The sequence below is a fragment of the Pararge aegeria genome, chromosome 27 (genome assembly GCF_905163445.1).
Source record: "Pararge aegeria chromosome 27, ilParAegt1.1, whole genome shotgun sequence".
In the NCBI taxonomy this organism is placed as follows: domain Eukaryota; kingdom Metazoa; phylum Arthropoda; class Insecta; order Lepidoptera; family Nymphalidae; genus Pararge; species Pararge aegeria.
This window is the reverse complement of record NC_053206.1, coordinates 6,667,387-6,694,343: the sequence shown is the minus strand read 5'-3', so window position 1 is coordinate 6,694,343 and position 26,957 is coordinate 6,667,387. Positions and strand designations below refer to the sequence as shown.

Genomic DNA, 26,957 nt, shown 5'->3' with positions numbered 1-26,957 from the left:
AGACGTCTTCAGCTCCTGGAAAATACCAGTTGGTGCTGAGTCAGTCTTGCTCCTCTGCTCCTGGTCTGATCCACCAGAGGTGGATGGTAATAGGTTGGACATGTGTGTATCCATGCAAGTCCCACGAGTAGCAAGGGAAATAAAATGTCGCAAGGCCCCAGAGCCCCGCATGAGACCCGAAGGGCAAGATACTACCTCGATTTGCCACGGTTTCGAGGAGACTCCGTTCAGGACTAATTAACCCATCAGCCATTCATCCATCGGCACGGGTCGTGTGACACCTTGGATTGGGTGTTTGGGAAAATATACTAGCAGTACTTTCCCAAGGTACTACTGCCACCTTTTTTGAGGGTATTTAATGCCTCAGGGTTTGTGGTAACCGTAGTCAGGATAATTTACCGCCGCCTGTTGTTCGGCGTTGTCAGCTCGTTTTGCACCACCCAGGGGACATGTGTAGGGCGGGCGCTGTTGAAGGACAAGGTGGTAATTCCTACGGACGCGAGCGACGTCATCCCCCTACGCTTACTTTGGGGCTAGATGGCGATGTGTGTATTGTCGTAAAAAAAAATGTATGAACGGTTCATAAGTGCCTGTAATAAGGTCTATATGAATCAAACATTATTTATGAATTTGAATCTTTTGAATTAAACAAACACTTTCCATTTTAGATATAACTGACTGTCCTCTCTGCAAAGACGCGTGACGGCGTGACGGATGAAACACCGATACACGTAATGCTCCAATGCAATGGAGTAGCAGAACAACGCACAGAACATTTTGGCTCCTCAGCATCACTCCATGAAGCAGTCAGCGACCTGGGCGGCCTGCTAAGCTTCTGGAGTGAGCTTGGCTGGCTGGATTCATCCGGCGGAAGTCGCGTCAGTGGCCATACGTACAACGGACGGTTTCAGACCAACCAAAAGACAAGAAGAAGAAATATATATATATATATATTTCTTCATATATATATATATATTTCTTCTTATATATATATATAAACGTATAGGCTCCGAAACGGTTGGACCGATTTCAATGAAACTTTCAGGGAATCTCCGGATTGACCTTGTAAAGTTTGGTGACGATCGGAGCACTCCTATTTTTGAACTGTCAAACTGTCAAGTACAGCTTTTATTTACTATGATGATGTTCTATTGTTGGGTGTACATGGGTGTAGATAATGATCTTCACCCGCTCGAGAAGAGAATAGAAGAGAATGAATACGGAGAGAAATAGATGATTTAATATATTATGAGACTTAAATTAAAAATTTAATAAGGTAAGTTTATCCCTATCCCTATCCCTACTAATATTATAAATGTCAATGTAAGTTTGTTTGTTACGCTTTCACGAAAAAACTACTTAACCGATCCTCATGAAACTTTGTACACATATTCTTGGAATTGTTAGAAGTAATATAGGATACTTTTTATCCCGACATTAAGCTCGGTTCCTTTGGGAGAGGGGATGAGTATTTGACGATTTTACACCATAACTCCGAAAAATTATAACCGAATTAAATAATTATTTTTGTACTATAGAGGCTATAATATGTGTTTAATTTTGCCCAAACTGTGGTTGGAGATAGAGGACAGAACTCCTCAGCGGACAGCAGCAAATCCCTCATATAAGACTTAGCGATACGGACTACTTAATTTTTTTTTAGATCTACAACTAAATTTAATGCCACATCAAAAAACAAAATCAAACGCAGACGAAGTCGCGGGTAACAGCTAGTTGTTTAAATAAAATAAAGCAAAATCTAGCCCGTCGAAGCGAGCTGGGTACGCTAGTTGCTTATAAACAGAGAAACACTTCGCAGTTCAAGCAAGGAACACGTAACGTACCGCCCTGTAATGGACACAGGGCGGTACGTTACGTAACCTGTGGCGTAGGTCTTAAGCCTCATCTACCTGTAACTACAGCGGCATCCACGCCAGTGTAAAAATTGAATACATAAACTTTGAGAAGCATTCAATAAAAACGTTACCAAATCTGTTAATTTAAAACTTTAAAAGTTACAGACTTTCAATAAAATATACATTATTCAACTAGTCCTAGTACACATTTTGTTTCGTTTTTGACACCTCTTTATACCATCATAAATGTCCTATCATAGTGTACATATGACATTCTTTTTATTATTTTATATATTATATAAAAATTGCAAATATATTATTTGCAATTTTTATTATTTTTTATATATTTAGAGAGCTGTGTATTTAGAGATCGATATATAAACTTGGATCACGAGAATCCTTTCGTACCAAATTTAAAAAATAGCCTTTATAATAATATAATCTTTATTAAACAAAACATAAGTAATTATAAACAAAAAGTCGATATAAACAGTCGACTAACTAGAAACGGACATAAATTAGTGATATCTCTATATCGTCTGAGAAAAGTACAGAAACAACAACCCTTTGCGGGGATGGGTATATGCTTTTATAACATGATACCGAAGGCAATATTAGATCTACCTTTACCTAAGTTTAAGCAATATATTAAAACACATTTAACAAATCGTGGTTACTACACGATTGATGAATTCCTCAACGACAAGGCTGCTTGGAAGCAGGCCACTCCGCTCTCATCTCTCACAGAACAGAAAAATTCTAAAGACTGTTAAACTTTAAAATGATGTTGGAAAAGAGCAATTTGCTGAGTTTTTTGCCGGCTTCTGAACCGGTAGAGTCGCTACAAACAGACAGACTTGACGTTTCAAAAGTGCTTAGTTATTAGGCCTACTTGAAATAAATGAATTTTGAATTCGAGTTTGATTTTTTGATTTTGCAATTGAGTCGTGATGTACAGTAAATTAAGATTTGCATGTTGTAGACTGCGACTAAACATGTATAATATTTTGTCATGTTTTAAGCAAATAAATGAATTTGAATTTGAATTTGAATACCGTCATCAGTTAAAGTGCGATTAGAATTTCGGAAAGAACTAGGACAGACAGTTTAAAATACCCACGGTTTTAATTATAGTGTACATTATTCTAAAAGTCAAACCCTTTCATTTGATACTCATATCGAGGCAGTAATGAAAAAAATATTTAATCCGCCATTTTGTTACGGCCGCCATCTTAGACTGGTTTTAAACAAACATAGCTAAAAACCCTCCCGACTTATTCACCTCTAAAACAAAAAAAAACTAAACTTATAACGCTACGTCGTTTTGCGTCGGTTTAAGAACCGTTACCAACAATACCAACACGTAAGTACTTGCGTCCGAGGAAAATTAATTTAAAATAATATCTCTAGAGACAATACAATGTTGAGTGACTCAGTTAGCCACATTTCGACGTTGTTTGGATAAATTTTCGAAACGCTTTAAGAATTTCTATAAAAATGACGCAGTACCGAATTCCATTGCTTTAATTTGTTCTGTTATTTCAAAACATGAGGACGCTGCTGGCACTAGCCTTAATTGTGAGTAATATTCCTTTCTAATATACTAAAAAAACGACGGAGTGTTAGAAGTTTTACGTGTCTGTGTGTTTTGTGTTTGTCTGTGGCGTCGTATTTTGCGAACATATGAACCGATTTTGATTTGGTTTTTTTTGTTTAAAAGCTTAATTAGTCGGGAGTGTTGTTAGTATGATGAAAATCGGTCTAAGATGCCCGCCGGCACAAAATGGAGGATTACATAGTATTTTGTTAACTCACTCAAAATGGGTGTCACATGAAAGGGTCTGACTAGTAGAATAATGTACACTGTAATGAAAGGGGGACCGAGTTCGATCCCCGGCACACCTCTAACTTTTCGGAGTTATGTACGTTTTTAATTTAAAGCAATTGAATGTAAGTGGCTTTAAACGGAATCACAACGAAATAAATAAATACGTATACTACGACAATACACACATCGCCATCTTGCCCCAAAGTGAGCGTAGCCTGTGTTATGGGTACTAAGATATACATAAATACTTATAATATACAAATAAGTACTCAGGCACTGAAAAACATCTATCAAACATTATGCAGTTGTGTGAATCAACCCCAGCAATGGACTTATAAAGCAGGGTGCTGCCCACTATTGGGCTGTTAGGCAGTAGTCATTTCCCTAATCGGTTTCTACGCGACATCGCACCGGAACACTAAATCGCTTAGCGGCACGTCTTTGTCGGTAGGGTGGTAACTAGCCACGGCCAAAGACTCCCACCAGAACGGACTAGAGAAAATTCAGAAATTATAAATTCCCTAAATCGGCCCTGCCGGAAAACGTGCTCGGGACCTCCTACGGTATTAGGTCCCGGGTTCACACCGCTCACCTTTTCGTCAAAAAATATTAAAAATGTGTTTTTTATTCTTTTCCAGGGCTTGATAGCGGTGCATGCTATGCCAACCTTGAGTAAGTTTATAATAAGTTAACGTTTATTAGCATACATTAAAGCTTGGCTAAAAGATCACGATTATGAGGGTACAGAGAAAATATTCCATAAGAATATCTAATTTAACTAAAACAAATTACAAATTAAACATAAACACACACGCACACACACGCATATAAACACGCACACACACACGCATACAAACACGCGCACACCCACAAACAAATAAAATGTACCTACCTAAGCACCCGCCTCAAAAATTTATATAATTCTCTTCATTTATTTATTTCTTTTTTTTTTCCTTTATATAATTTTCCCTGTAATATTGTCAAACGTTTGTTAATAAGACCATAGATATAGGGAAGACACTGTCTCCTGTAACACAGTTTTAACTACCGCAGGAGACAGGGCTTCACACTCATGAAATGTATACGTTTATTTAGATAAAATAAAGATATTATTATTATTATCATCACCAGTGAGTGCCCGGGTTTGGTCCCCGGCTGAGGCAATTTGGGAATTCATAATTTCTGTATTTACGCTGGTCTGGTCGGAGGCTTCGGCCGTGGTCACTGACTCTCTCTCACTCGGACGTTTCGTTAAGTGCTTTAGCGTTACGACACCAACCCTTCTTCTCAACAGCAACTGTTGCTTTACAGCAACCTTCCGAAGGACATGACCTTTGGAAGGTTGCTGTAAAGCAATAAGGCTTTTGTACCTTAACTTTCTTTCCTTCAATCGTGTTTTGCACGACTCATGATGCGAAGCATCAGAGAGTGCTTTACGATTTGCCGAAATTAGGCGAAAATTTTTTCGCCTAATTTCGGCGGCTATTTTTATTTTTATTATTATAGCCTTGTTAGTTCACGGAATCAAGATATTTTGCATACTATTGTCTAGATAATTTAATGGAGATTAATTTCATACTTTTAAAAAATTGATTTACTGCAATAGAATTGGAAAAAAACACCAAAATAGGTCAAAAAAATTTCCTGTCCGTCATGTGTGAAACCCGAAAACACTCTAACTTGTGAAAAAATCCATTATTTGAGTTAAATTTTTTTTTTTAAATTCTAATCGACGATTGTAGGTCACTGAATGCGAATGATTAATTAATTCAGTGTAGTTTAATTGCAATTAATAAAAAACGAAAACTGCAAGACTGTATATCTATATATATCCATGTAAAATTAACATGGATGGTGATATATCTATATCTATAGATATTATGTACATTTTATTCCACCAGGGGCGCCTGTGCAGTACCTTCCTAGTACAGCTGTTTTTTCGGCAACCAATTTTGAACGACTTATGTTTCAATATTTGATAATTAAATGAGCATTATGAGTCGTGCACTTTTGGATTTTGCAAATATTTTTTTTATTGCTTTGTATATGGTGTACAATAAAGTGTATTTGATTTGATTTGATTTAATGTAACTGCTATACAGATAAACACCCAGAAACTCAAAAACAATCATATATTCGTCACACAAAAATTTTCCAGCTTTGGGAATCGAACCTACGGCCTGGGACTCAGAAAGCAGGGTCGCTACCCACTGCGCCATTCGGCTATTGTTAATCTTTATATTATAAGTATTTATGTATATTATTCATTAAAATATTCAACAATTATCTTAATACCCATTACACAAGCTACGCTTACTTTGGGGCTCGATGGCGATGTTTGTATCGATGGCGATGTCGTAGTATATTTATTTATTATTCACAATTTTTTAACTATCTGATTTTGCTATATTTCTATCCCTCGGGAACAGTTCTATCTGCATGAAAGATCAAATTCTATACATCAGAACAGTGCTGGCAGAATTTCATAATGATCGGTTTAATGGTTAAGACGTTAAAGCGTTAAAAGCTACGAACGACGAACGAACGAACTAAATAATTTTATAGTAGCAACTTTATAGAATAAATTGTATGTATGTATGTATGTTTTGTATGGTAGTAATATTGATAAACTTTTTCCATTCCACAGATAAGCTGCTTGATAAAGATGTACTCGAGAATGTGATTCAAAATAAAAAAATACCAGAAAAAATAACAGAAAAAGATATAAAAACTACAAATAATAAACAAGGTGCAGAGGAACATCAAAAAGGCAATAAAAATAAAAAAAAGGTTGGTGACGACAAAAATGAAGACTTGAAATCAGAGGCCAAAACAAGTAAACCAGGGGCAGAAAAGCCTCATGAAGAAAAACCTGATAGAAAGAAACTCGACGACGAGCAAAATGGTGAAAAAAACGCAGACCAGGAGAAATCAGGACACGTGCAGACAGTTAACAAGAAACTAGATGACAAAAAAATTAAACCCGGTGCAGAGAAACCTGTTGGGAAAAAACTGGAGGAGAAGAAACCAGATGTAAAAAAAATTAAACCTGGTGCAGCGAAACCTGATGAAAAGAAACTAGATGACAAGAAAAAGGATGATAAAAATGCAGACCACGAGAAAGCAGGAGATGTAAAAAAAGATGACAAGAAACCAGTTGACAAAAAAATTCAACCTGGTGGGAAGAAACTCGATGACAAGAAAAAGGGTGATAAAAATGCAGACCAGAAGAAAGCAGGAGACGTAACGAAAGATGAAAAGAAACCAGATGACAAAAAAATTAAACCCAGTGCAGCGAAACTAAATGAAGATAAACCTGATGGAAAGAAAGTCGATGATAAGAAACCAGATGCCAAAAAAATTCAACCCGGTGCAGCGAAACCGGATGAAGAGAAACCTGATGGAAAGAAACTCGATGACAGGAAAAAGGGTGATAGAAATGCAGACCAGGAGAAAGCAGGGGACGTAAAGAAAAATGACAAGAAACCAGATGACAAAAAAATTAAACCCGGTGCAGCGAAACTAGATGAAGAGAAACCTGATGGAAAGAAACTCGATGACAAGAAAAAAGGTGATAAAAATGCAGACCAGAAGGCAGCAGGAGACGTAAAGAAAGATGACAAGAAACCAGATGACAAAAAAATAAAACCCGGTGCAGAGAAACCTGATGGGAAGAAACTCGATGACAAGGAAAAGGATGACAAAAAAATTAAACCAGGTGCAGAGAAACCTAATGGAAAGAAACTCGATGACAAGAAAAAGGATGATAAAACTGCAGACCAAGAGAAAGCCGGAGACGAAAAGAAAGATGACAAGAAACCAGATGGCAAAAAAATTATACCCGGTGCGGAGAACCCTGATGTAAAGAAACTGGATGACATGAAAAAGGATGCCAAAAAAATTAAACCTGGTGCAGAGAAACCGGATGGGAAGAAACTCGATGACAAGAAACCAGATGCCAAAAAAATAAAACCCGTTGCGGAGAACCCTGATGTAAAGAAACTCGATGACAAGAAAAAGGATGATAAGAATGCGGACCAGAAAACAGCAGCAGACGTAAACAAAGATGACAAGAAACCAGATAACAAACAAATTAAACACAGTGCAGAGAAACCTGATGAAAAGAAACTCGATGACAAAAAAAAGGATGACAAAAAAATTAAACCAGGTGCAGAGAAACCTGATGGAAAGAAACTCGATGACAAGATACAAGATGCCAAAAAAATTAAACCCGGTGCGGGGAACCCTGATGTAAAGAAACTCGATGACAAGAGAAAGGATGATAAAAATTCAGACCAAGAGAAAGCAAGAGACGTAAAGAAAGATGACAAGAAATCAGATGACAAAAATATTAAAACCGGTGCAGCGAAGTCAGATGAAGACAAACCTGATGGAAAGAAACTCGATGACAAGAAAACGGGTAATAAAAATACAGACCAAGAGAAAGCTGGGAACGTAAAGAAAGACGACAAGAAACCAGATGACAAAAATATTAAAACCGGTGCGGAGAACCCTGATGTAAAGAAACTCGATGACAAGAAAAAGCATGACAAAAAAATTAAACCTGTTGCAGAGAAACCTGATGGAAAGAAACTCGATGACAAGAAACCAGATAACATAAAAATGAAAGCAGGTGCAGAGAAACCTGATGGAATGAAACTCGATGACAAGAAACCAGATGACAAAAAAATTAAACCCGGTGCGGAGAACCCTGATTTAAAGAAACTCGATGACAGAAAAAAGGATGATAAAAATGCAGACCAAGTGAAAGCCGGAGACGTAAAGAAAGATGACAAGAAACCAGATGGCAAAAAAATTATACCCGGTGTGGAGAACCCTGATGTAAGGAAACTGGATGACAAGAAAAAGGATGACATAAAAATTAAACCAGGTGCAGAGAAAACTGATGGAAAGAAACTCGATGACAAGAAACCAGATAACATCAAAATGAAAGCAGGTGCAGAGAAACCCGATGGAATGAAACTCGATGACAAGAAACCAGATGACAAAAAAATTAAACCCGGTGCGGAGAACCCTGATTTAAAGAAACTCGATGACAAGAAAAAGGATGATAAAAATGCAGACCAAGTGAAAGCCGGAGACGTAAAGAAAAATGACAAGAAACCCGATGGCAAAAAAATTATACCTGGTGCGGAGAACCCTGATGTAAAGAAACTGGATGACAAGAAAAAGGATGACATAAAAATTAAACCAGGTGCAGAGAAACCTGATGGAAAGAAACTCGATGACAAGAAACCAGATGACAAAAAAATTAAATCCGGTGCGGCGAACCCTGATGTAAAGAAACTCGATGACAAGAAAAAGGATGATAAAAATGCAGACCAAGAGAAAGCCGGAGACGTAAAGAAAGATGACAAGGAACCAGATGGCAAAAAAATTAAACCCGGTGCCCAGAAACCTGATGAAAAGAAACTCGATGACGAGAAAAATGATGACAAAAAAATTAAACCAGGTGCAGAGAAACCTGATGGGAAGAAACTCGATGACAAGAAACCAGATGCCAAAAAAATAAAACCCGTTGCGGAGAACCCTGATGTAAAGAAACTCGATGACAAGAAAAATAATGATAAGAATGCGGACCAGAAGACAGCAGGAGACATAAAGAAAGATGACAAGGAACCAGATGACAAAAAAATTAAAACCGGTGCAAAGAAACCTGATGGAAAGAAACTCGATGACAAAAAACCAGATACCAAAAAATATCAACCTGGTGCGGAGAACCCTGATGTAAAGAAACTCGATGACAAGAAAAAGGATGATAAAAATGCAGACCAAGAGAAAGCCGGAGACGTAAAGAAAGATGACAAGGAACCAGATGGCAAAAAAATTAAACCCCGTGCCCAGAAACCTGATGCAAAGAAACTCGATGACGAGAAAAATGATGACAAAAAAATTAAACCAGGTGCAGAGAAACCTGATGGGAAGAAACTCGATGACAAGAAACCAGATGACAAAAAAATTAAACCCGGTGCGGAGAACCCTGATTTAAAGAAACTCGATGACAAGAAAAAGGATGATCAAGTGAAAGCCGGAGACGTAAAGAAAGATGACAAGAAACCAGATGGCAAAAAAATTATACCCGGTGTGGAGAACCCTGATGTAAGGAAACTGGATGACAAGAAAAAGGATGACATAAAAATTAAACCAGGTGCAGAGAAAACTGATGGAAAGAAACTCGATGACAAGAAACCAGATAACATCAAAATGAAAGCAGGTGCAGAGAAACCCGATGGAATGAAACTCGATGACAAGAAACCAGATGACAAAAAAATTAAACCCGGTGCGGAGAACCCTGATTTAAAGAAACTCGATGACAAGAAAAAGGATGATAAAAATGCAGACCAAGTGAAAGCCGGAGACGTAAAGAAAAATGACAAGAAACCAGATGGCAAAAAAATTATACCTGGTGCGGAGAACCCTGATGTAAAGAAACTGGATGACAAGAAAAAGGATGACATAAAAATTAAACCAGGTGCAGAGAAACCTGATGGAAAGAAACTCGATGACAAGAAACCAGATGACAAAAAAATTAAATCCGGTGCGGCGAACCCTGATGTAAAGAAACTCGATGACAAGAAAAAGGATGATAAAAATGCAGACCAAGAGAAAGCCGGAGACGTAAAGAAAGATGACAAGGAACCAGATGGCAAAAAAATTAAACCCGGTGCCCAGAAACCTGATGAAAAGAAACTCGATGACGAGAAAAATGATGACAAAAAAATTAAACCAGGTGCAGAGAAACCTGATGGGAAGAAACTCGATGACAAGAAACCAGATGCCAAAAAAATAAAACCCGTTGCGGAGAACCCTGATGTAAAGAAACTCGATGACAAGAAAAATAATGATAAGAATGCGGACCAGAAGACAGCAGGAGACATAAAGAAAGATGACAAGGAACCAGATGACAAAAAAATTAAAACCGGTGCAAAGAAACCTGATGGAAAGAAACTCGATGACAAAAAACCAGATACCAAAAAATATCAACCTGGTGCGGAGAACCCTGATGTAAAGAAACTCGATGACAAGAAAAAGGATGATAAAAATGCAGACCAAGAGAAAGCCGGAGACGTAAAGAAAGATGACAAGGAACCAGATGGCAAAAAAATTAAACCCCGTGCCCAGAAACCTGATGCAAAGAAACTCGATGACGAGAAAAATGATGACAAAAAAATTAAACCAGGTGCAGAGAAACCTGATGGGAAGAAACTCGATGACAAGAAACCAGATGACAAAAAAATTAAACCCGGTGCGGAGAACCCTGATTTAAAGAAACTCGATGACAAGAAAAAGGATGATCAAGTGAAAGCCGGAGACGTAAAGAAAGATGACAAGAAACCAGATGGCAAAAAAATTATACCCGGTGTGGAGAACCCTGATGTAAGGAAACTGGATGACAAGAAAAAGGATGACATAAAAATTAAACCAGGTGCAGAGAAAACTGATGGAAAGAAACTCGATGACAAGAAACCAGATAACATCAAAATGAAAGCAGGTGCAGAGAAACCCGATGGAATGAAACTCGATGACAAGAAACCAGATGACAAAAAAATTAAACCCGGTGCGGAGAACCCTGATTTAAAGAAACTCGATGACAAGAAAAAGGATGATAAAAATGCAGACCAAGTGAAAGCCGGAGACGTAAAGAAAAATGACAAGAAACCAGATGGCAAAAAAATTATACCTGGTGCGGAGAACCCTGATGTAAAGAAACTGGATGACAAGAAAAAGGATGACATAAAAATTAAACCAGGTGCAGAGAAACCTGATGGAAAGAAACTCGATGACAAGAAACCAGATGACAAAAAAATTAAATCTGGTGCGGCGAACCCTGATGTAAAGAAACTCGATGACAAGAAAAAGGATGATAAAAATGCAGACCAAGAGAAAGCCGGAGACGTAAAGAAAGATGACAAGGAACCAGATGGCAAAAAAATAAAACCCGTTGCGGAGAACCCTGATGTAAAGAAACTCGATGACAAGAAAAATAATGATAAGAATGCGGACCAGAAGACAGCAGGAGACATAAAGAAAGATGACAAGGAACCAGATGACAAAAAAATTAAACCCGGTGCAGAGAAAACTGATGGAAAGAAACCCGATGTCGAGAAAAAGGATGTCAAAAATGCAGACCAAAAGAAAACAGGAGACATAAAGAAAGATGACAAGAAACCAGGTGACAAAAATATTAAACCCAGTGCAGAGAAAACTGATGGAAAGAAACTTGATGACAAGAAAAAGGATGAAAAAAATGCAGACCAAACGAAAACAGGAGACGTAAAGAAAGATGACAAGAAACCAGATGACAAAAAAATTAAACCCGGTGCAGAGAAACCTGATGGAAAGAAACTCGATGACAAGAAAAAGGATGCCAAAAAAATTAAACCTGGTGCAGAGAAACCGGATGGGAAGAAACTCGATGACAAGAAACCAGATGCCAAAAAAATAAAACCCGTTGCGGAGAACCCTGATGTAAAGAAACTCGATGACAAGAAAAAGGATGATAAGAATGCGGACCAGAAGACAGCAGGAGACATAAAGAAAGATGACAAGGAACCAAATGACAAAAAAATTAAACCCGGTGCAGAGAAATCTGATGGAAAGAAACTCGATGACAAAAAACCAGATGCCAAAAAAATTAAACCTAGTGCGGAGAACCCTGATGGAAAGAATCTCGATGAAAAGAAAAAGGATGATAAGAATGCGGACCAGAAGACAGCAGGAGACATAAAGAAAGATGACAAGGAACCAGATGACAAAAAAATTAAACCCGGTGCAGAGAAACCTGATGAAAAGAAACTCGATGACGAGAAAAATGATGACAAAAAAATTAAACCAGGTGCAGAGAAACCTGATGGAAAGAAACTCGATGACAAAAAACCAGATGCCAAAAAAATTCAACCTGGTGCGGAGAACCCTGATGTAAAAAAACTCGATGACAAGAAAAAGGATGATAAAAATGCAGACCATGAGAAAGCAGGAGACATAAAGAAAGATGACAAGAAACCAGATGACAAAAAAATTAAACCAGGTGAAGAGAAAACTGATGGAAAGAAACTTGATGACAAGAAAAAGGATGAAAAAAATGCAGACCAAAAGAAAACAGGAGACGTTAAGAAAGATGACAAGAAACCAGATGACAAAAAAATTAAACCCGTTGCAGAGAAAACTGATGGAAAGAAACTTGATGAAAAGAAAAAGGATGAAAAAAATGCAGACCAAAAGAAAACAGGAGACGTAAAGAAAGATGACAAGGAACCAGATGACAAAAAAATTAAACCCGGTGCAGAGAAACCTGATGGGAAGAAACTAGATGACAAGAAAAAGGATGACAAAAAAATTAAACCTGGTGCAGAGAAACCTGATGGGAAGAAACTCGATGACAAGAAACCAGATGCCAAAAAAATAAAACCCGTTGCGGAGAACCCTGATGTAAAGAAACTCAATGACAAGAAAAAGGATGATAAGAATGCGGACCAGAAGACCGCAGGAGACATAAAGAAAGATGACAAGGAACCAGATGACAAAAAAATTAAACCTGGTGCGGAGAACCCTGATGGAAAGAAACTCGATGACAGGAAAAAGGATGATAAAAATGCAGACCATGAGAAAGCAGGAGACATAAAGAAAGATGACAAGAAAAAGGATGACAAAAAAATTAAACCTGGTGCAGAGAAACCTGATGGGAAGAAACTCGATGACAAGAAACCAGATGCCAAAAAAATAAAACCCGTTGCGGAGAACCCTGATGTAAAGAAACTCAATGACAAGAAAAAGGATGATAAGAATGCGGACCATGAGAAAGCAGGAGACATAAAGAAAGATGACAAGAAACCAGATGACAAAAAAATTAAACCAGGTGCAGAGAAAACTGCTGGAAAGAAACTTGATGACAAGAAAAAGGATAAAAAAATTGCAGACCAAAAGACAACAGGAGACGTTAAGAAAGATGACAAGAAACCAGATCACAAAAAAAATAAACCCGGTGCAGAGAAAACTGATGGAAAGAAACTTGATGACAAGAAAAAGGATGAAAAAAATGCAGACCAAAAGAAAACAGGAGACGTAAAGAAAGATGACAAGGAACCAGATGACAAAAAAATTAAACCCGGTGCAGAGAAACCTGATGGGAAGAAACTCGATGACAAGAAAAAGGATGAAAAAAAAATTAAACCTGGTGCAGAGAAACCTGATGGGAAGAAACTCGATGACAAGAAAAAGGATGATAAAAATGCAGACCATGAAAAAGCAGGAGACATAAAGAAAGATGACAAGAAACCAGATGACAAAAAAATTAAACCTGGTGCGGAGAACCCTGATGGAAAGAAACTCGATGACAAGAAAAAGGATGATAAAAATGCAGACCATGAGAAAGCAGGAGACATAAAGAAAGATGACAAGAAAAAGGATGACAAAAAAATTAAACCTGGTGCAGAGAAACCTGATGGGAAGAAACTCGATGACAAGAAACCAGATGCCAAAAAAATAAAACCCGTTGCGGAGAACCCTGATGTAAAGAAACTCAATGACAAGAAAAAGGATGATAAGAATGCGGACCATGAGAAAGCAGGAGACATAAAGAAAGATGACAAGAAACCAGATGACAAAAAAATTAAACCAGGTGCAGAGAAAACTGCTGGAAAGAAACTTGATGACAAGAAAAAGGATAAAAAAATTGCAGACCAAAAGAAAACAGGAGACGTTAAGAAAGATGACAAGAAACCAGATGACAAAAAAAATAAACCCGGTGCAGAGAAAACTGATGGAAAGAAACTTGATGACAAGAAAAAGGATGAAAAAAATGCAGACCAAAAGAAAACAGGAGACGTAAAGAAAGATGACAAGGAACCAGATGACAAAAAAATTAAACCCGGTGCAGAGAAACCTGATGGGAAGAAACTCGATGACAAGAAAAAGGATGAAAAAAAAATTAAACCTGGTGCAGAGAAACCTGATGGGAAGAAACTCGATGACAAGAAAAAGGATGATAAAAATGCAGACCATGAGAAAGCGGGAGACATAAAGAAAGATGACAAGAAACCAGATGACAAAAAAATTAAACCCGGTGCAGAGAAAACTGATGGAAAGAAACTTGATGACAAGAAAAAGGATGAAAAAAATGCAGACCAAAAGAAAACAGGAGACGTAAAGAAAGATGACAAGAAACCAGATGGCAAAAAAATTAAACCCGGTGCGGAGAAACCTGATGGAAAGAAACTCGATGTCGAGAAAAAAGATGACAATGCAATTAAACCAGGTGCAGAGAAACCTGATGGAAAGAAACTCGATGACAAGAAAAAGGATGATAAAAATGCAGACCATGAAAAAGCAGGAGACATAAAGAAAGATGACAAGAAACCAGATGACAAAAAAATTAAACCCGGTGCAGAGAAAGCTGATGGAAAGAAACTTGATGACAAGAAAAAGGATGATATAAATGCAGACCAGAAGACAGCAGGAGACGTAAAGAAAGATGACAAGAAACAAGATGGCAAAAAAATTAAACCCGATGCCCAGAAACCTGATGAAAAGAAACTCGATGACGAGAAAAATGATGACAAAAAAATTAAACCAGGTGCGGGGAACCCCGATGTAACAAAACTCGATGACAAGAAAAAGGATGGTAAAAATGCAGACCAAGAGAAAGCAGGAGACGTAAAGAAAGATGACAAGAAATCAGTTGACAAAAAAATTAAACCCGGTGCAGAGAAACCTGATGGGAAGAAACTCGATGACAAGAAAAAGGATGCCAAAAAAATTAAACCTGGTGCAGAGAAACCGGATGGGAAGAAACTCGATCACAAGAAACCAGATGCCAAAAAAATAAAACCCGTTGCGGAGAACCCTGATGTAAAGAAACTCGATGACAAGAAAAAGGATGATAAGAATGCGGACCAGAAGACAGCAGGAGACATAAAGAAAGATGACAAGGAACCAGATGACAAAAAAATTGAACCCGGTGCAGAGAAACCTGATGGAAAGAAACTCGATGACAAAAAACCAGATGCCAAAAAAATTAAACCTGGTGCGGAGAACCCTGATGTAAAGAAACTCGATGACAAGAAAAAGGATGATAAAAATGCAGACCATGAGAAAGCAGGAGACATAAAGAAAGATGACAAGAAACCAGATGACAAAGAAATTAAACCCGGTGCAGAGAAAAATGATGGAAAAAAACTTGATGACAAGAAGGAGGAAGATATAAATGCAGACCAGAAGACAGCAGGAGACGTAAAAAAAGATGACAAGAAACCAGATGACAAAAAAAAACAACCTGGTGGGAAGAAACTCGATGACAGAAAACCAGATGACAAAAAAATTAAACCCGGTGCGGAGAACCCTGATGTAAAGAAACTCGATGACAAGAAAAAGGTTGATAAAAATGCAGACCATGAGAAAGCAGGAGACATAAAGAAAGATGACAAGAAACCAGATGACAACAAAATTAAACCCAGTGCAGAGAAAACTGATGGAAAGAAACTTGATGATAAGAAAAAGGATGATAAAAATGCAGACCAAGAGAAAACAGGAGACGTAAAGAAAGATGACAAGAAACTAGATGACACAAAAATCCAACCCGGTGCAGAGAAACCTTATGAAAAGAAACTAGATGACAAGAAAAATGGTCATAAAAAAATTAAACCAGGTGCAGAGAAACCTGATGGAAAGAAGCTCGATGACAAAAAATCAGATGCCAAAAAAATTAGACCCGGTGCAGAGAAACTTGATGAAGAGAAACCTGATGGAAAGAAACTCGAGGACAAGAAAAAGGGTGATAAAAATGCAGACCAGAAGACAGCAGGAGACGTAAAAAAAGATGACGAGATACCAGTTGACAAAAAAAAACAACCTGGTGGGAAGAAACTGGATGACAAGAAACCAGATGCCAAGAAAATTAAACCCGGTGCAGAGAAACCTGATGGAAAGAAACTCGATGATAAGAAAAATGGTGATAAAAAAATTAAACCAGGTGCAGAGAAACCTGATGGAAAGAAACTTGGTGACAAGAATAAGGATGACAAAAAAATTAAACCAGATGCAGAGAAACCTGATGGAAAGAAACTCGATGACAAGAAAAAGGTTGATAAAAATGCAGACCAGAAGACAGCAGGAGACGTAAAGAAAAATGACAAGAAACCAGTTGACAAAAAAATTCAACCTGGTGGGAAGAAACTCGATGACAAGAAACCAGATGCCAAGAAAATTAAACCCGGTGCAGAGAAACCTGATGGAAAGAAACTCGATGATAAGAAAAATGGTGATAAAAAAATTAAACCAGGTGCAGAGAAACCTGATGGAAAGAAACTTGGTGACAAGAATAAGGATGACAAAAAAATTAAACCAGATGCAGAGAAACCTGATGGAAAGAAACTCGATGACAAGAAAAAGGTTGATAAAAATGCAGACCAGAAGACAGCAGGAGACGTAAAGAAAAATGACAAGAAACCAGTTGACAAAAAAATTCAACCTGGTGGGAAGAAACTCGATGACAAGACAAAAGGTGATATAAGTGCAGATCAGAAGAAAACAGGACACGTGAAGAAAAATGACAAGAAACCAGATGAGAAACAAATTAAACCCGGTGCAGAGAAACCAGATGTAGATAAACTTGATAGAAAGAAACTGGATGACAAGAAAAAGGATGATAAAAATCCAAACCAAGAGAAAGCAGGAGTCGTGAAGAAAGTTGACGCAAAACCAGGTGGCAAGAAATCTAACCCGGGTATCGAAAAACCCGACAAAAAAATGGCAGAAGACAAAAAACTTGTTGACAAGAAGAAAGATTATATAAAGAAATCGAGTGGCGTTAAGGAAGATCGCCAAAAACCAGACGCAACAAAAACAAACCCCAGTGTTGAGAAACCACATAAGCCAGAGGACAAAAAACTCGGTGACAAGAAAAATTATGATAAGAATGAAGATAATAAGGAAGCAGGAGACGTGAAGAAAGGTGTCAAGAAACCAGATCACAAAAAAATCATACAAGGTGCAAAGAAACCAGATACAAAGAAGCCAGAGGATAAACCACTCTATGACAAGAAAAAGGAAGATAAAATCGCGGATGATAAGACAGAGAGCGAAATTAACAAAGATGACAAGAAATCAGACGGTATAAATACTAAACCATGCGCACAGAAACTAGATAAAATAAGTCCAATTAGAAAAAAAATTGGTGACAAGAAAATAAAAGGCAATAAGAATGATGAAAACAAACCAGATAAAAAGAAGCCGGATTCCAACAAATTCGATACCAGCGCAAAAATTTATAAGCCACGTGATAGAAAAAGACTCGGTAACCACAATACAGGTAAATTGAAACCAGTTACTACAAAAACTAAACCAACCAAATATATAAAAAAACCTCACCGCGTAGAAACAAAACTTAAACCGAGAAGAGGTAACCTAAAACGAAAATCATTGGATAATAAACCAAAACTTAAACTATCTGATAAAAAAACCCATGTTAAAAAACCGAGAAGAGGCGTTGAAAACAGGAGAGTCAAAAACAACAGACCTCGTGACGATAAATTGACTATACCTGGATCAAAATTGATAGTACCAAGTGTAAGATTAGTTACTGATGTAAAAAATAATGTGAAAAACAGTTTTGCAAACGCTTTCGCGTTAGCTCGAAGTACTGCACGCGGTACTGCTTCAACAGCCTTTAAGTCGGCTGGAGCACTATTTGGTCTCTGATTAATTTAAAAATAAAAAGAAATGTGTGTGTACTTATGTATACGCGTTAGAAGTTATACTTCTTTCAATCTTTTCAAAGATATTGTCCTTCGCCTTATTCTACGTTTGTAGAAAAAACTACACTAACAATACAAAAAAGGTATTTAATACATTTTACATTTTAGAAAGTTTTATTACAACGCATTATCTAGTTATCTAATAAAAGGACAACCAAGTTTCACTCAACATTATAATTTGAGATTTTTGTACAATTTAAATCAATTACATCACCGGAGTGAGCCCGCAGTTTTTGACAATTGACCGTGTACACTGTCGAATCTTTTTTTGAAAAACTAAAATGGGTGTCAGTTTATTGTGCGCATCGTAAAAATGTAATCTCATAATTTTTTCCCTATCGCGCCAAAAGAAGTATAACTTCAAAAAGAAACGACGGTTCCGGCCTACCAAGTATGGAGAAACGCACACGAACAGATTTTTTTTTTTAAAAAGTGTTTAATTTAAGATTTTTCAATTTAGTTTTTTGCTTATTACAAAATGAATAAAATTGTATTTATGTTATTATATTATATTTATTTGTGTTCGCTTATTTAGATTCTAAAAATATCTTTATTATTTCATATTTCTTTCCCTCAAGAACGTCAGTTCTTACTAAATACTAGAAAAACTCAATAATATTAAATTATTATATTATTATATTCGAGCCCGTAAATTTTATTCTAGAATATTTTCACACCACTTTGGCTGGTCGCTGTTTGAACTTTTAATAAATACTTTTGTACAAAGTTTATTTTTGTTTATAAATATTTTAACTGTTTTTCTTTGTCAAAGGTTTATTTAAGTACAATTTCAAAATTAATCAATTTTATTTTAGACGCTTTTACAGTAACCTTTGTCGGTCGATTGGCGCAGTGGGCAGCGACCCTGCTTTCTGAGTCCAAGGCCGTGGGTTCGATTCCCACAACTGGAAAAAATTTGTGTGATGAACATGAATGTTTTTCAGTGGCTGGGTGTTTATCTATATATTATAAGTATATATGTATATTATTGATAAACATTATTCATCAGTTATCTTAGTACCCATAACACAAGCTACGCTTACTTTGGGACTAGATGGCGATGTGTGTATTGTCGTAGTATATTTACTTTATGTCCGGTGTTACACACAGACATTGTTAATATGTATATTATTACAAGATGTACTGTTTGTAACACTTAACATGAATAAATGTATTTTCTTTCTTTCTTTCTTACAATAATGGCTGAATGAGGGTTCTGTATCTTGTAAGTTGTGGGCCACTGTATATAGACCATTTTGTCCGACAATTATTATAAACTATAAAAAGAATATAATACATTTGAATGGTCGCCATCGGAAACTTTTAGTGCTGTATTATTTGCTGTTTGATATTTCGAGGTCACATACTGTATTTTGTTAGAACAGTTGCGCTATTCAATAGTAAGTACCCATTATTAATTCAATAATTTTACGAAACGCAATAAAAGTTTATTTTTTTCCATTGTTTTCTCATAAGTGTTTGCTTAAAGTCTGACGATTGGTAATACACTACTTTTTACCCGTGGCTTGTGTCACAGTTTGCTTCGGAAATAAATTTGGTTATTTAATAAATTTTTAATATTAATAGGACATCTGCGTGGTCAGTTCAATATTAAAATAATTATAAAAAAATTGTTTTAAACAAATTTTTTCATTTTAATTTGTTTTAGCTTATTTTTCTTAATCCAATTTATTAAACACGTGTGTTACGTATTTTACATTATCACACTCTGTTCTATTTCAGATATCACGATTAAGTTAACATTGTACGTCACTGCAAATTATATGTACGAAGATGGTCTACTTTTAATTGAACCGTATAAATACAGATTCTTATTTTTATACCAGCAAAGAGTTTGCGGCTAAAGATAGTAAACGTTTTCTAGTAGTCTAGTAGCGGCCTACTCAATTATCATACATTGGAAAAACAGCACTGGTGGGAACAAAGCGTTTTGAGCGCTGCAATATTTTAAAGAACTAGGCTGTATTGTTAGGAGAAAAAGAAAGATGTTTAAAGATTAGGAAAACACGTGAAGGACAAATCTGGATTAAGAGGAATCAACTCACGGTATCAAATCCCCTTCGCGAATTCAGCGTGTCACTTACGGTCTCCACATTACAGAACTAGATGGCGCCACAAAAATCCTGAGACAACATGAATGTTCGGACCTCGGTCCCCGAGCACGATCACCCGCTCGGAGGAAGATCTTCCTATTGTTACGGTTATCTTCACTTAAATACACACAATAAATTAACAACCACAATACTCAATAAGGCTTTATGCGAAACGATATTAATTTATATAGTTTTTGTAACTTAGACGGCCGTTTTTTATTCTCACGAATAGTATGTGCGCGCGCGATGGTAGTCGAAGGTCGACCTCTCTTTGTTTATAAATTTGCGAACCCCAAATTTTTTGGGTAGGAAGAAAATAAAGATAGGAATTTTAATGAGAGGGAAAGAGAAAGTGTCCAATTAGTCATTTTTTATAGAAGCGTTTTGTTTTGGCATATATTTAGATGGCCTTATTAAAATTGTGATTCCTATTATTACCAAGCGCAAATGGTAAGACATATTCTGAGAACGTATTTAAAACAGTATGTATGATGATAAGCGTCGTATGAAACGCGTGTGCATCGATCATTACACCTAGATATCGTTTACCACACTTGTTTTATCATATCAAACCAAATTATTTCTCTTTGGTTTGTTAATAAGGGAAAAAATATCATATGAATCTGTTTATATGAACAAGAACAAATTATGGTAAAAAATCCCTTACCTTTGAAGGTGCCAAATTTTATAATAAAATACCTGTACTTATAAAAAATGTAAACTCATTCAATGTATTCAAAACTAAATTAGGTTCTTATACATTAAGTAATACGAATAAATTTAAAGACGAATACATTGAATGAGTAAATTAATAGTAGAATTGAAATAAGTTTAGTCTAATGGCGGAGTGTATTAATTTATTATAGAAAATTAAGTTTCCTTTGTAAGTGACTTAGGTCTTTTTATGGGTATAAATGTCTTTAAACCTAAACCTATATTTCTAGGTGTTATTCAAGCAATAATTGTCATTAAAATTTAATATAGATCTGATATAGAGTTTCGGAGATAGACGACGCAACTCTTATAGCAAATCAACCGCGATTGCTGAACATAAATATCACGTTAGTAGCTGTGCAGTGATTGAGTGGATTTTTTTTTTTATACTACGACAACGCACACATCGCCACCTAGCCCCAAAGTAAGCGTAGCTTGTGTTATGGGTTCTGAGATGACTGATGAATATTTTATGAATAATATACATAAATACTTATAATATACATATTTATAAAATATTATTTCACTTGTGTGGTAAGCGATGACGCAGTCTAAGCTTTCAACTAACTCTATGCCAAAAATGGTCGCTTAGTTACGACGTGAAGTAAGAACAAACAAACAAACACTGCATTTATAATATTAGTATGTATGAATATTATACCCAGTTTATTGAATACAATACACCTGTGAGTTGAATTCTTTGGATGAAACTGCCTGCATTTTTGTTTCAAAATGAAGTGCGGAATTTTTATAATATTTTTGGTAAGTTATAATTCTATAATATCTATGATCATCATCATCATTACGGACTCATTACCGCCCTACTACAGTAACGCATTTTATGTCGAAAAAAAAAATTGGATTTGAACCAGAGACTAAAAAAAAAATTATTATAAAACTGGTTCAATTATTGTTTAGCTTTTAAGTTAGAGTTAAGATTGTTTTCTTGTTTGTTATTAAATAAATAAATATTAGATTAAGGTCAACCAAAAATATCAACGTATAATTTTGCGTTATTAACTTCAGAGGATTCACTTTTTTTACAGGCAATATTTGCAGTTCATTGTCAGCCTTACTGTAAGTTGTTATCATAATTTGTAGCTTTAAGTACATGGTTCCTGTATCTAGCTTGGACCTAGTATTTCATTGACGACCCCCCTGGCGAAGTGTTGAACGCTGCTTTAAGTGGGAGGGCCCTAGTTCAATCCCCAAATTCTTTCTTTCTTTCGTTTATTTGCGTGATTGCAGGTTAACAAATTTGATCTTATAATAAAACATAACAAGTTACGTGCTACAATCTGCCATTCTATGGCATGCAAATTATAATAACACCACTTTATAAAATTATTTTTCCATTTTATACAAAATGTCAGAAAATTAAGGTATCAAAAATTGTGAAGTTAAATTATAATGTCAACTTAAAATTAAATAATGTAAAGTAAACCAAATATAAACCTAGAAATACTTAAGCCTTTAATTTAAGATAAATAATTTAAATAAATAAATAATAAATAAAATCTTTTATTTGGGATAAAAGCAACACATAGCAATTAACATATAAAGTACGAGTTACACAAAAAAACTTATCATTAAAAATTAAATTTCATGTTTATTCTTTAAAATAATTGTTTTATAAATATAACCTAAAATAAACTATTTAAAACTAAATAAAATCTAATAAAACGTCCTCCAAACCACCGCAGCGAGGCACAGTTAAATTCAATTAACAACTCAAACTTTTAAAAAATAAAAGAAAGGATCTTAAAATTCGGTTACAAAATAAATATGCTAAACAAAACAAAACAAACAAACAAATATAGTTCCCTGGTGGCAGTGACATATCTGTGGTGTTGTTCCTCCCAAACAGAGTATCGCCTCAGCGTTATGCTGTAGCAGTGGTTTTATGATCACTGCTACAGCGCTGATTTTCAGGCGACCTTTCTCGACATCCCGGACCGGCCAAGAACTGCTATTTTGGTGGCAAGTGTATGCACTCTGTGTCTACTAAATAATATGGTTAACTTATTTCTGTCACTATGCAAAGCGTTACTTAATCAAGCCTTTAATTTTAGATATTCGTCTACTCAATAAAATTGACGAAGCATAAGCCATTCAATAATTTTAATCTTAAATTAATCTCTCATCTTATTCTCTCAGCGGGAACTATTTGTCATATTTGATTATCTGATGCTGAGGAGTTCATCAAATCACCCGATTAACGTACACTGCTGGACATAGATATTTTGTAAAGCGTTCTAAACTCCACGATTCTGGGCCACTAGTATCCAGCGGCTCCCCGCGACACGTTTGCTATCGTCTGTCCACCTGGTTGGGGGTCGACCAACACTGCGTTTAACGGTGCTGATCGCAATTCCAACACCTTGGAACACAACGTCCAACGGTTTTCCGATATATGTACTAGAGGTTACGAGTTTCTTAGCTTCAAAAGCTGAGTTTCTCGCCGGCTTCTTCTCGGTTGAATCTGCCTTCCGAACCGGTGGTAAATTCGCTACAAACAGACAGACTTGACGTTTCAAATGCGCTTTTAATAAATGAATTTTGAATTTGAATTTGAATTCACTACATCTAGAATTCCTAATTTGTAACTTCACCATAGAAATACTGTTGTACATAAGTCCAGCACATAAAGACCCCAACGGCCATCGGTTCTCTGAGCTATGTGCCCCGCCCATTGCCACTTCAGCTACACGACTCGCTGAGCTATGTCGGTATCTCTAGTTCTTCTACGGATCTCCTCATTTCTTTTGACCACGTAGATACACTCCTAACATACCTCTTTCGATTGCTCGCTGAGGATTTTATATTTTTATGATTATTTTTTGGGATTTTATTATTTCCGAAATATTTAATATATTCCGATTTTAGTACTACCGGCAAGGATATATAATAGTGATACGTATATGTAGTCCCCTATTGTGACGGCGGCCATCTTGGACCGATTTTCATCAAATATCTAAGAACACTCCCGACTTATTCACCTTTCAAACAAAAAAAAAGGAAAGTCAAAATCAGTTAACCCCTTCGGGAATTAAGATGCTACAGACAGACAAACACACATAAACACGTAATGCCCGTCGTTTATGCGACATACGTTATTTCTGCCGCTTAACAGCAGAGTCACTACAAACAGATTGACTTGACGTTTCAAAACTGCTTGTAAACTGGGCCTACTTGAAATAATTGAATTTTGAATTTTGAATTCTGCGCCGGTCTGAAGGGCGTAGCTGCCGGTGTAATTAGAAGGTGTTCCTTGCATGAGTTTCGATATCTTGCTCTGTATACGATGGTTTTTCACTGACCATTAGGTGTGCCATCCGTCCGTCAATTACAACTATCCGATTAATTCCAGGTGGTGAGGTGGAAACAACCCCAAGCATTTCAAAAAACGATACTGGCCCGGTGCTTTTCCCGCGGAATAACCAACCTGACACACCCAGTGACCAACCGAATTACTCCACCAGTTTCCAACCGGAAGCGTATATGCCCATTGACTATTCTAAAGGTGAATATGGTTGTGAATTAAGTTTATATTATGAAAATTAAGCTTAATTTGCTATACTCCGCGAACAGCAGCAGAATCGGTATGGTGTAATTTATAATTACTTCATTCCGTATACTCCACACCAAACAGATCCTCGGCAATGTACCCTCCACGCACGTTTCGCTCCGAAACCGGAGCATCCTCAGGAGATGTTGACTTTACAATGAATAATTGTTAAAGTTAAGTTAAGTTAAATTAATTTTATACAATAAATTACCAAACTACATAATATAATGTAAACATTCATATTTTTAAAAGACAGCTAAAGGATTAAATCTTAAAAATATTGATAAGTTAGTCGCTACTGAGCAACTGCTGAATTTCTTGTCTGCTCTTCTCGGTAGAATCTGCCTTACAAACCGGTGGTAGAGCCACTACAAACAGACAGACTTGACGTTTCGAAAGTGCTTATATTAGGCTTACTTGAAATAAATGAATTTTGAATTTGAATTTGAATTGACTATTTCTAGAATTCCTGATTTGTAACTTCACCATAGAAATACTGTTATATATAATGCGTGCATTCGTTCTGTGTAGATTTTAAGAATTAATTGTAAACCTATTATCTATTTTAAGTGAACAGTATTAGACCGAGGTCGATAATTTTGAAAATGGTAAAAAGTTAAAAAATATTTTAGTAGGATGAAACCCGTTAAAAAAGGACGAAAATATAACAAAATTTAAAGGAAAAATAATTTACGGGCGATCAGAGGTCGGGAATTGGAAGGGGTTGAGTTTTAAGGGTAAGAAACGGTGTATTTCAATTTCCGGCAAAACTAAAAGTCCTATGGAGAGACAAGGACAAGAGACAACTTTTGTAATTACACTTTTTCACATAACTTAAAAATTTATGTGAAAAATTCAAATTCAAAAGTTTTAGGTTTTTTATTTTTATCTTATGCAAAAAAGATATCGCCCGTAAATTATTTTTCCTTTCATTTTTGTTATATTCTCATCCTTTTTTAATAGGTTTCATCCTACTATTATTTTTTTTTGGTTTCAAAAATTATCGACTTTGGTTTATATGTTCTTTTTGAGAAAAAGAAGTGTGTGCGTGTCATTTCATATTCTATTTAAAATTCATTAATATCACTTTCACGTTTTATAAATATTTTCATTTGTTAAATAGAATAATTGAGAGTAGATAATTAAAGTTTATATCAGCAGATGTCGATATAACCTTGCATCATTAAACGCATACCTCAAATAGCAGAGTGAATAAAAATTCAACAGTTTAAAAAAAAAATATTAAAAATATAAAAGTAAATTTAGTTTTTTTTTTAAACTGTTGAATTTTTATTCACTCTGCTATTTACAATTGATCCGTTTGAAAATATTGGAAATAAATAATCCTAATTGATTATGATATTAGCCACCACTTATACACCAAGTCAAGAAGCGTGGAGTGTATGACATATACTTACGACCTTATCCATCCCGACTTTATGCATCCTTCAATATTATTTCGTAATTCTGTAATACGCTGTATACATAAAAACAGCTCTTTTAAATTTTTTACGGAAATTATTATTAACGTTAATTATTAATCTGATAATTTCAGGTGACAAGCTGAAAACAGATAGTCCGAAAACTGGCCCAAGCAGCAGAGGACCTGTTCTGTTTCCAGATAATAAACCCAGTACACAAAAGAGAAATGAAGTAACGCATTGCTGACATCAACAAAAAAAAGGAACCCAAAAAACTACTCTTCTGACGTCTAAAGCCACAGCAATAGTACTCAAACAGCTCAGCTTCTAATTTATCAATTAAAGCGTGGCTGGAATCAATAGAAATGGTAATTTAAACAGATCCGCTTCCGACATTCTTAATGGAATCAACAGAAATAGCAACCCAAGCAACTCAGTTTTTGACGTCAAAAGCAATAGTAACTCGAACAGCTGCGCTTCTAACTTAAATGGTCGAAGCGTTGCTGGAATCAACAGATATAATAATTTAAGCAGATCCGCTTCAGGCATTCCTACCGGAATCAACAGAAATAGCAACCCAAGCAACTTCGTTTTTGACGTCCAAAGCAATAGTAAGTCGAACAGCTGCGCTTCTAACTTAAATGGTCGAAGCTTTGCTGGAATCAACAGATATAATAATTTAAGC

At 36.1% G+C, this 26,957-nt stretch overlaps 1 protein-coding gene across 1 annotated transcript; it reads left to right on the top strand.

Moving 5' to 3' along the window:
- The first annotated feature begins 449 nt into the window (after positions 1 to 449).
- LOC120635570 (cylicin-2-like) lies at positions 450 to 26,539 on the top strand. Its single transcript, XM_039906582.1, has 9 exons — positions 450 to 483; positions 6,434 to 6,736; positions 6,908 to 7,149; positions 16,672 to 16,725; positions 16,981 to 17,035; positions 17,291 to 18,267; positions 22,330 to 22,360; positions 24,654 to 24,806; positions 26,407 to 26,539. The coding sequence occupies exons 1-9, from the start codon at positions 450 to 452 to the stop codon at positions 26,517 to 26,519; spliced, it is 1,962 nt and encodes a 653-aa protein (XP_039762516.1). The 3' UTR covers positions 26,520 to 26,539.
- Positions 26,540 to 26,957: the final 418 nt, after the last annotated feature.

Coding starts and splice junctions, on each gene's coding strand:
- LOC120635570 (XM_039906582.1), top strand. CDS start 450: ATGTGTAGGGCGGGCGCTGTTGAAGGACAAGGTG. Junction 6,737..6,907: donor TGTAAAAAAAATTAAACCTG/GTGCAGCGAAAC, acceptor ATAAAAATGCAG/ACCAGAAGAAAGCAGGAGAC. Junction 7,150..16,671: donor ACCAGGAGAAAGCAGGGGAC/GTAAAGAAAAAT, acceptor AAAATTAAACCA/GGTGCAGAGAAACCTGATGG.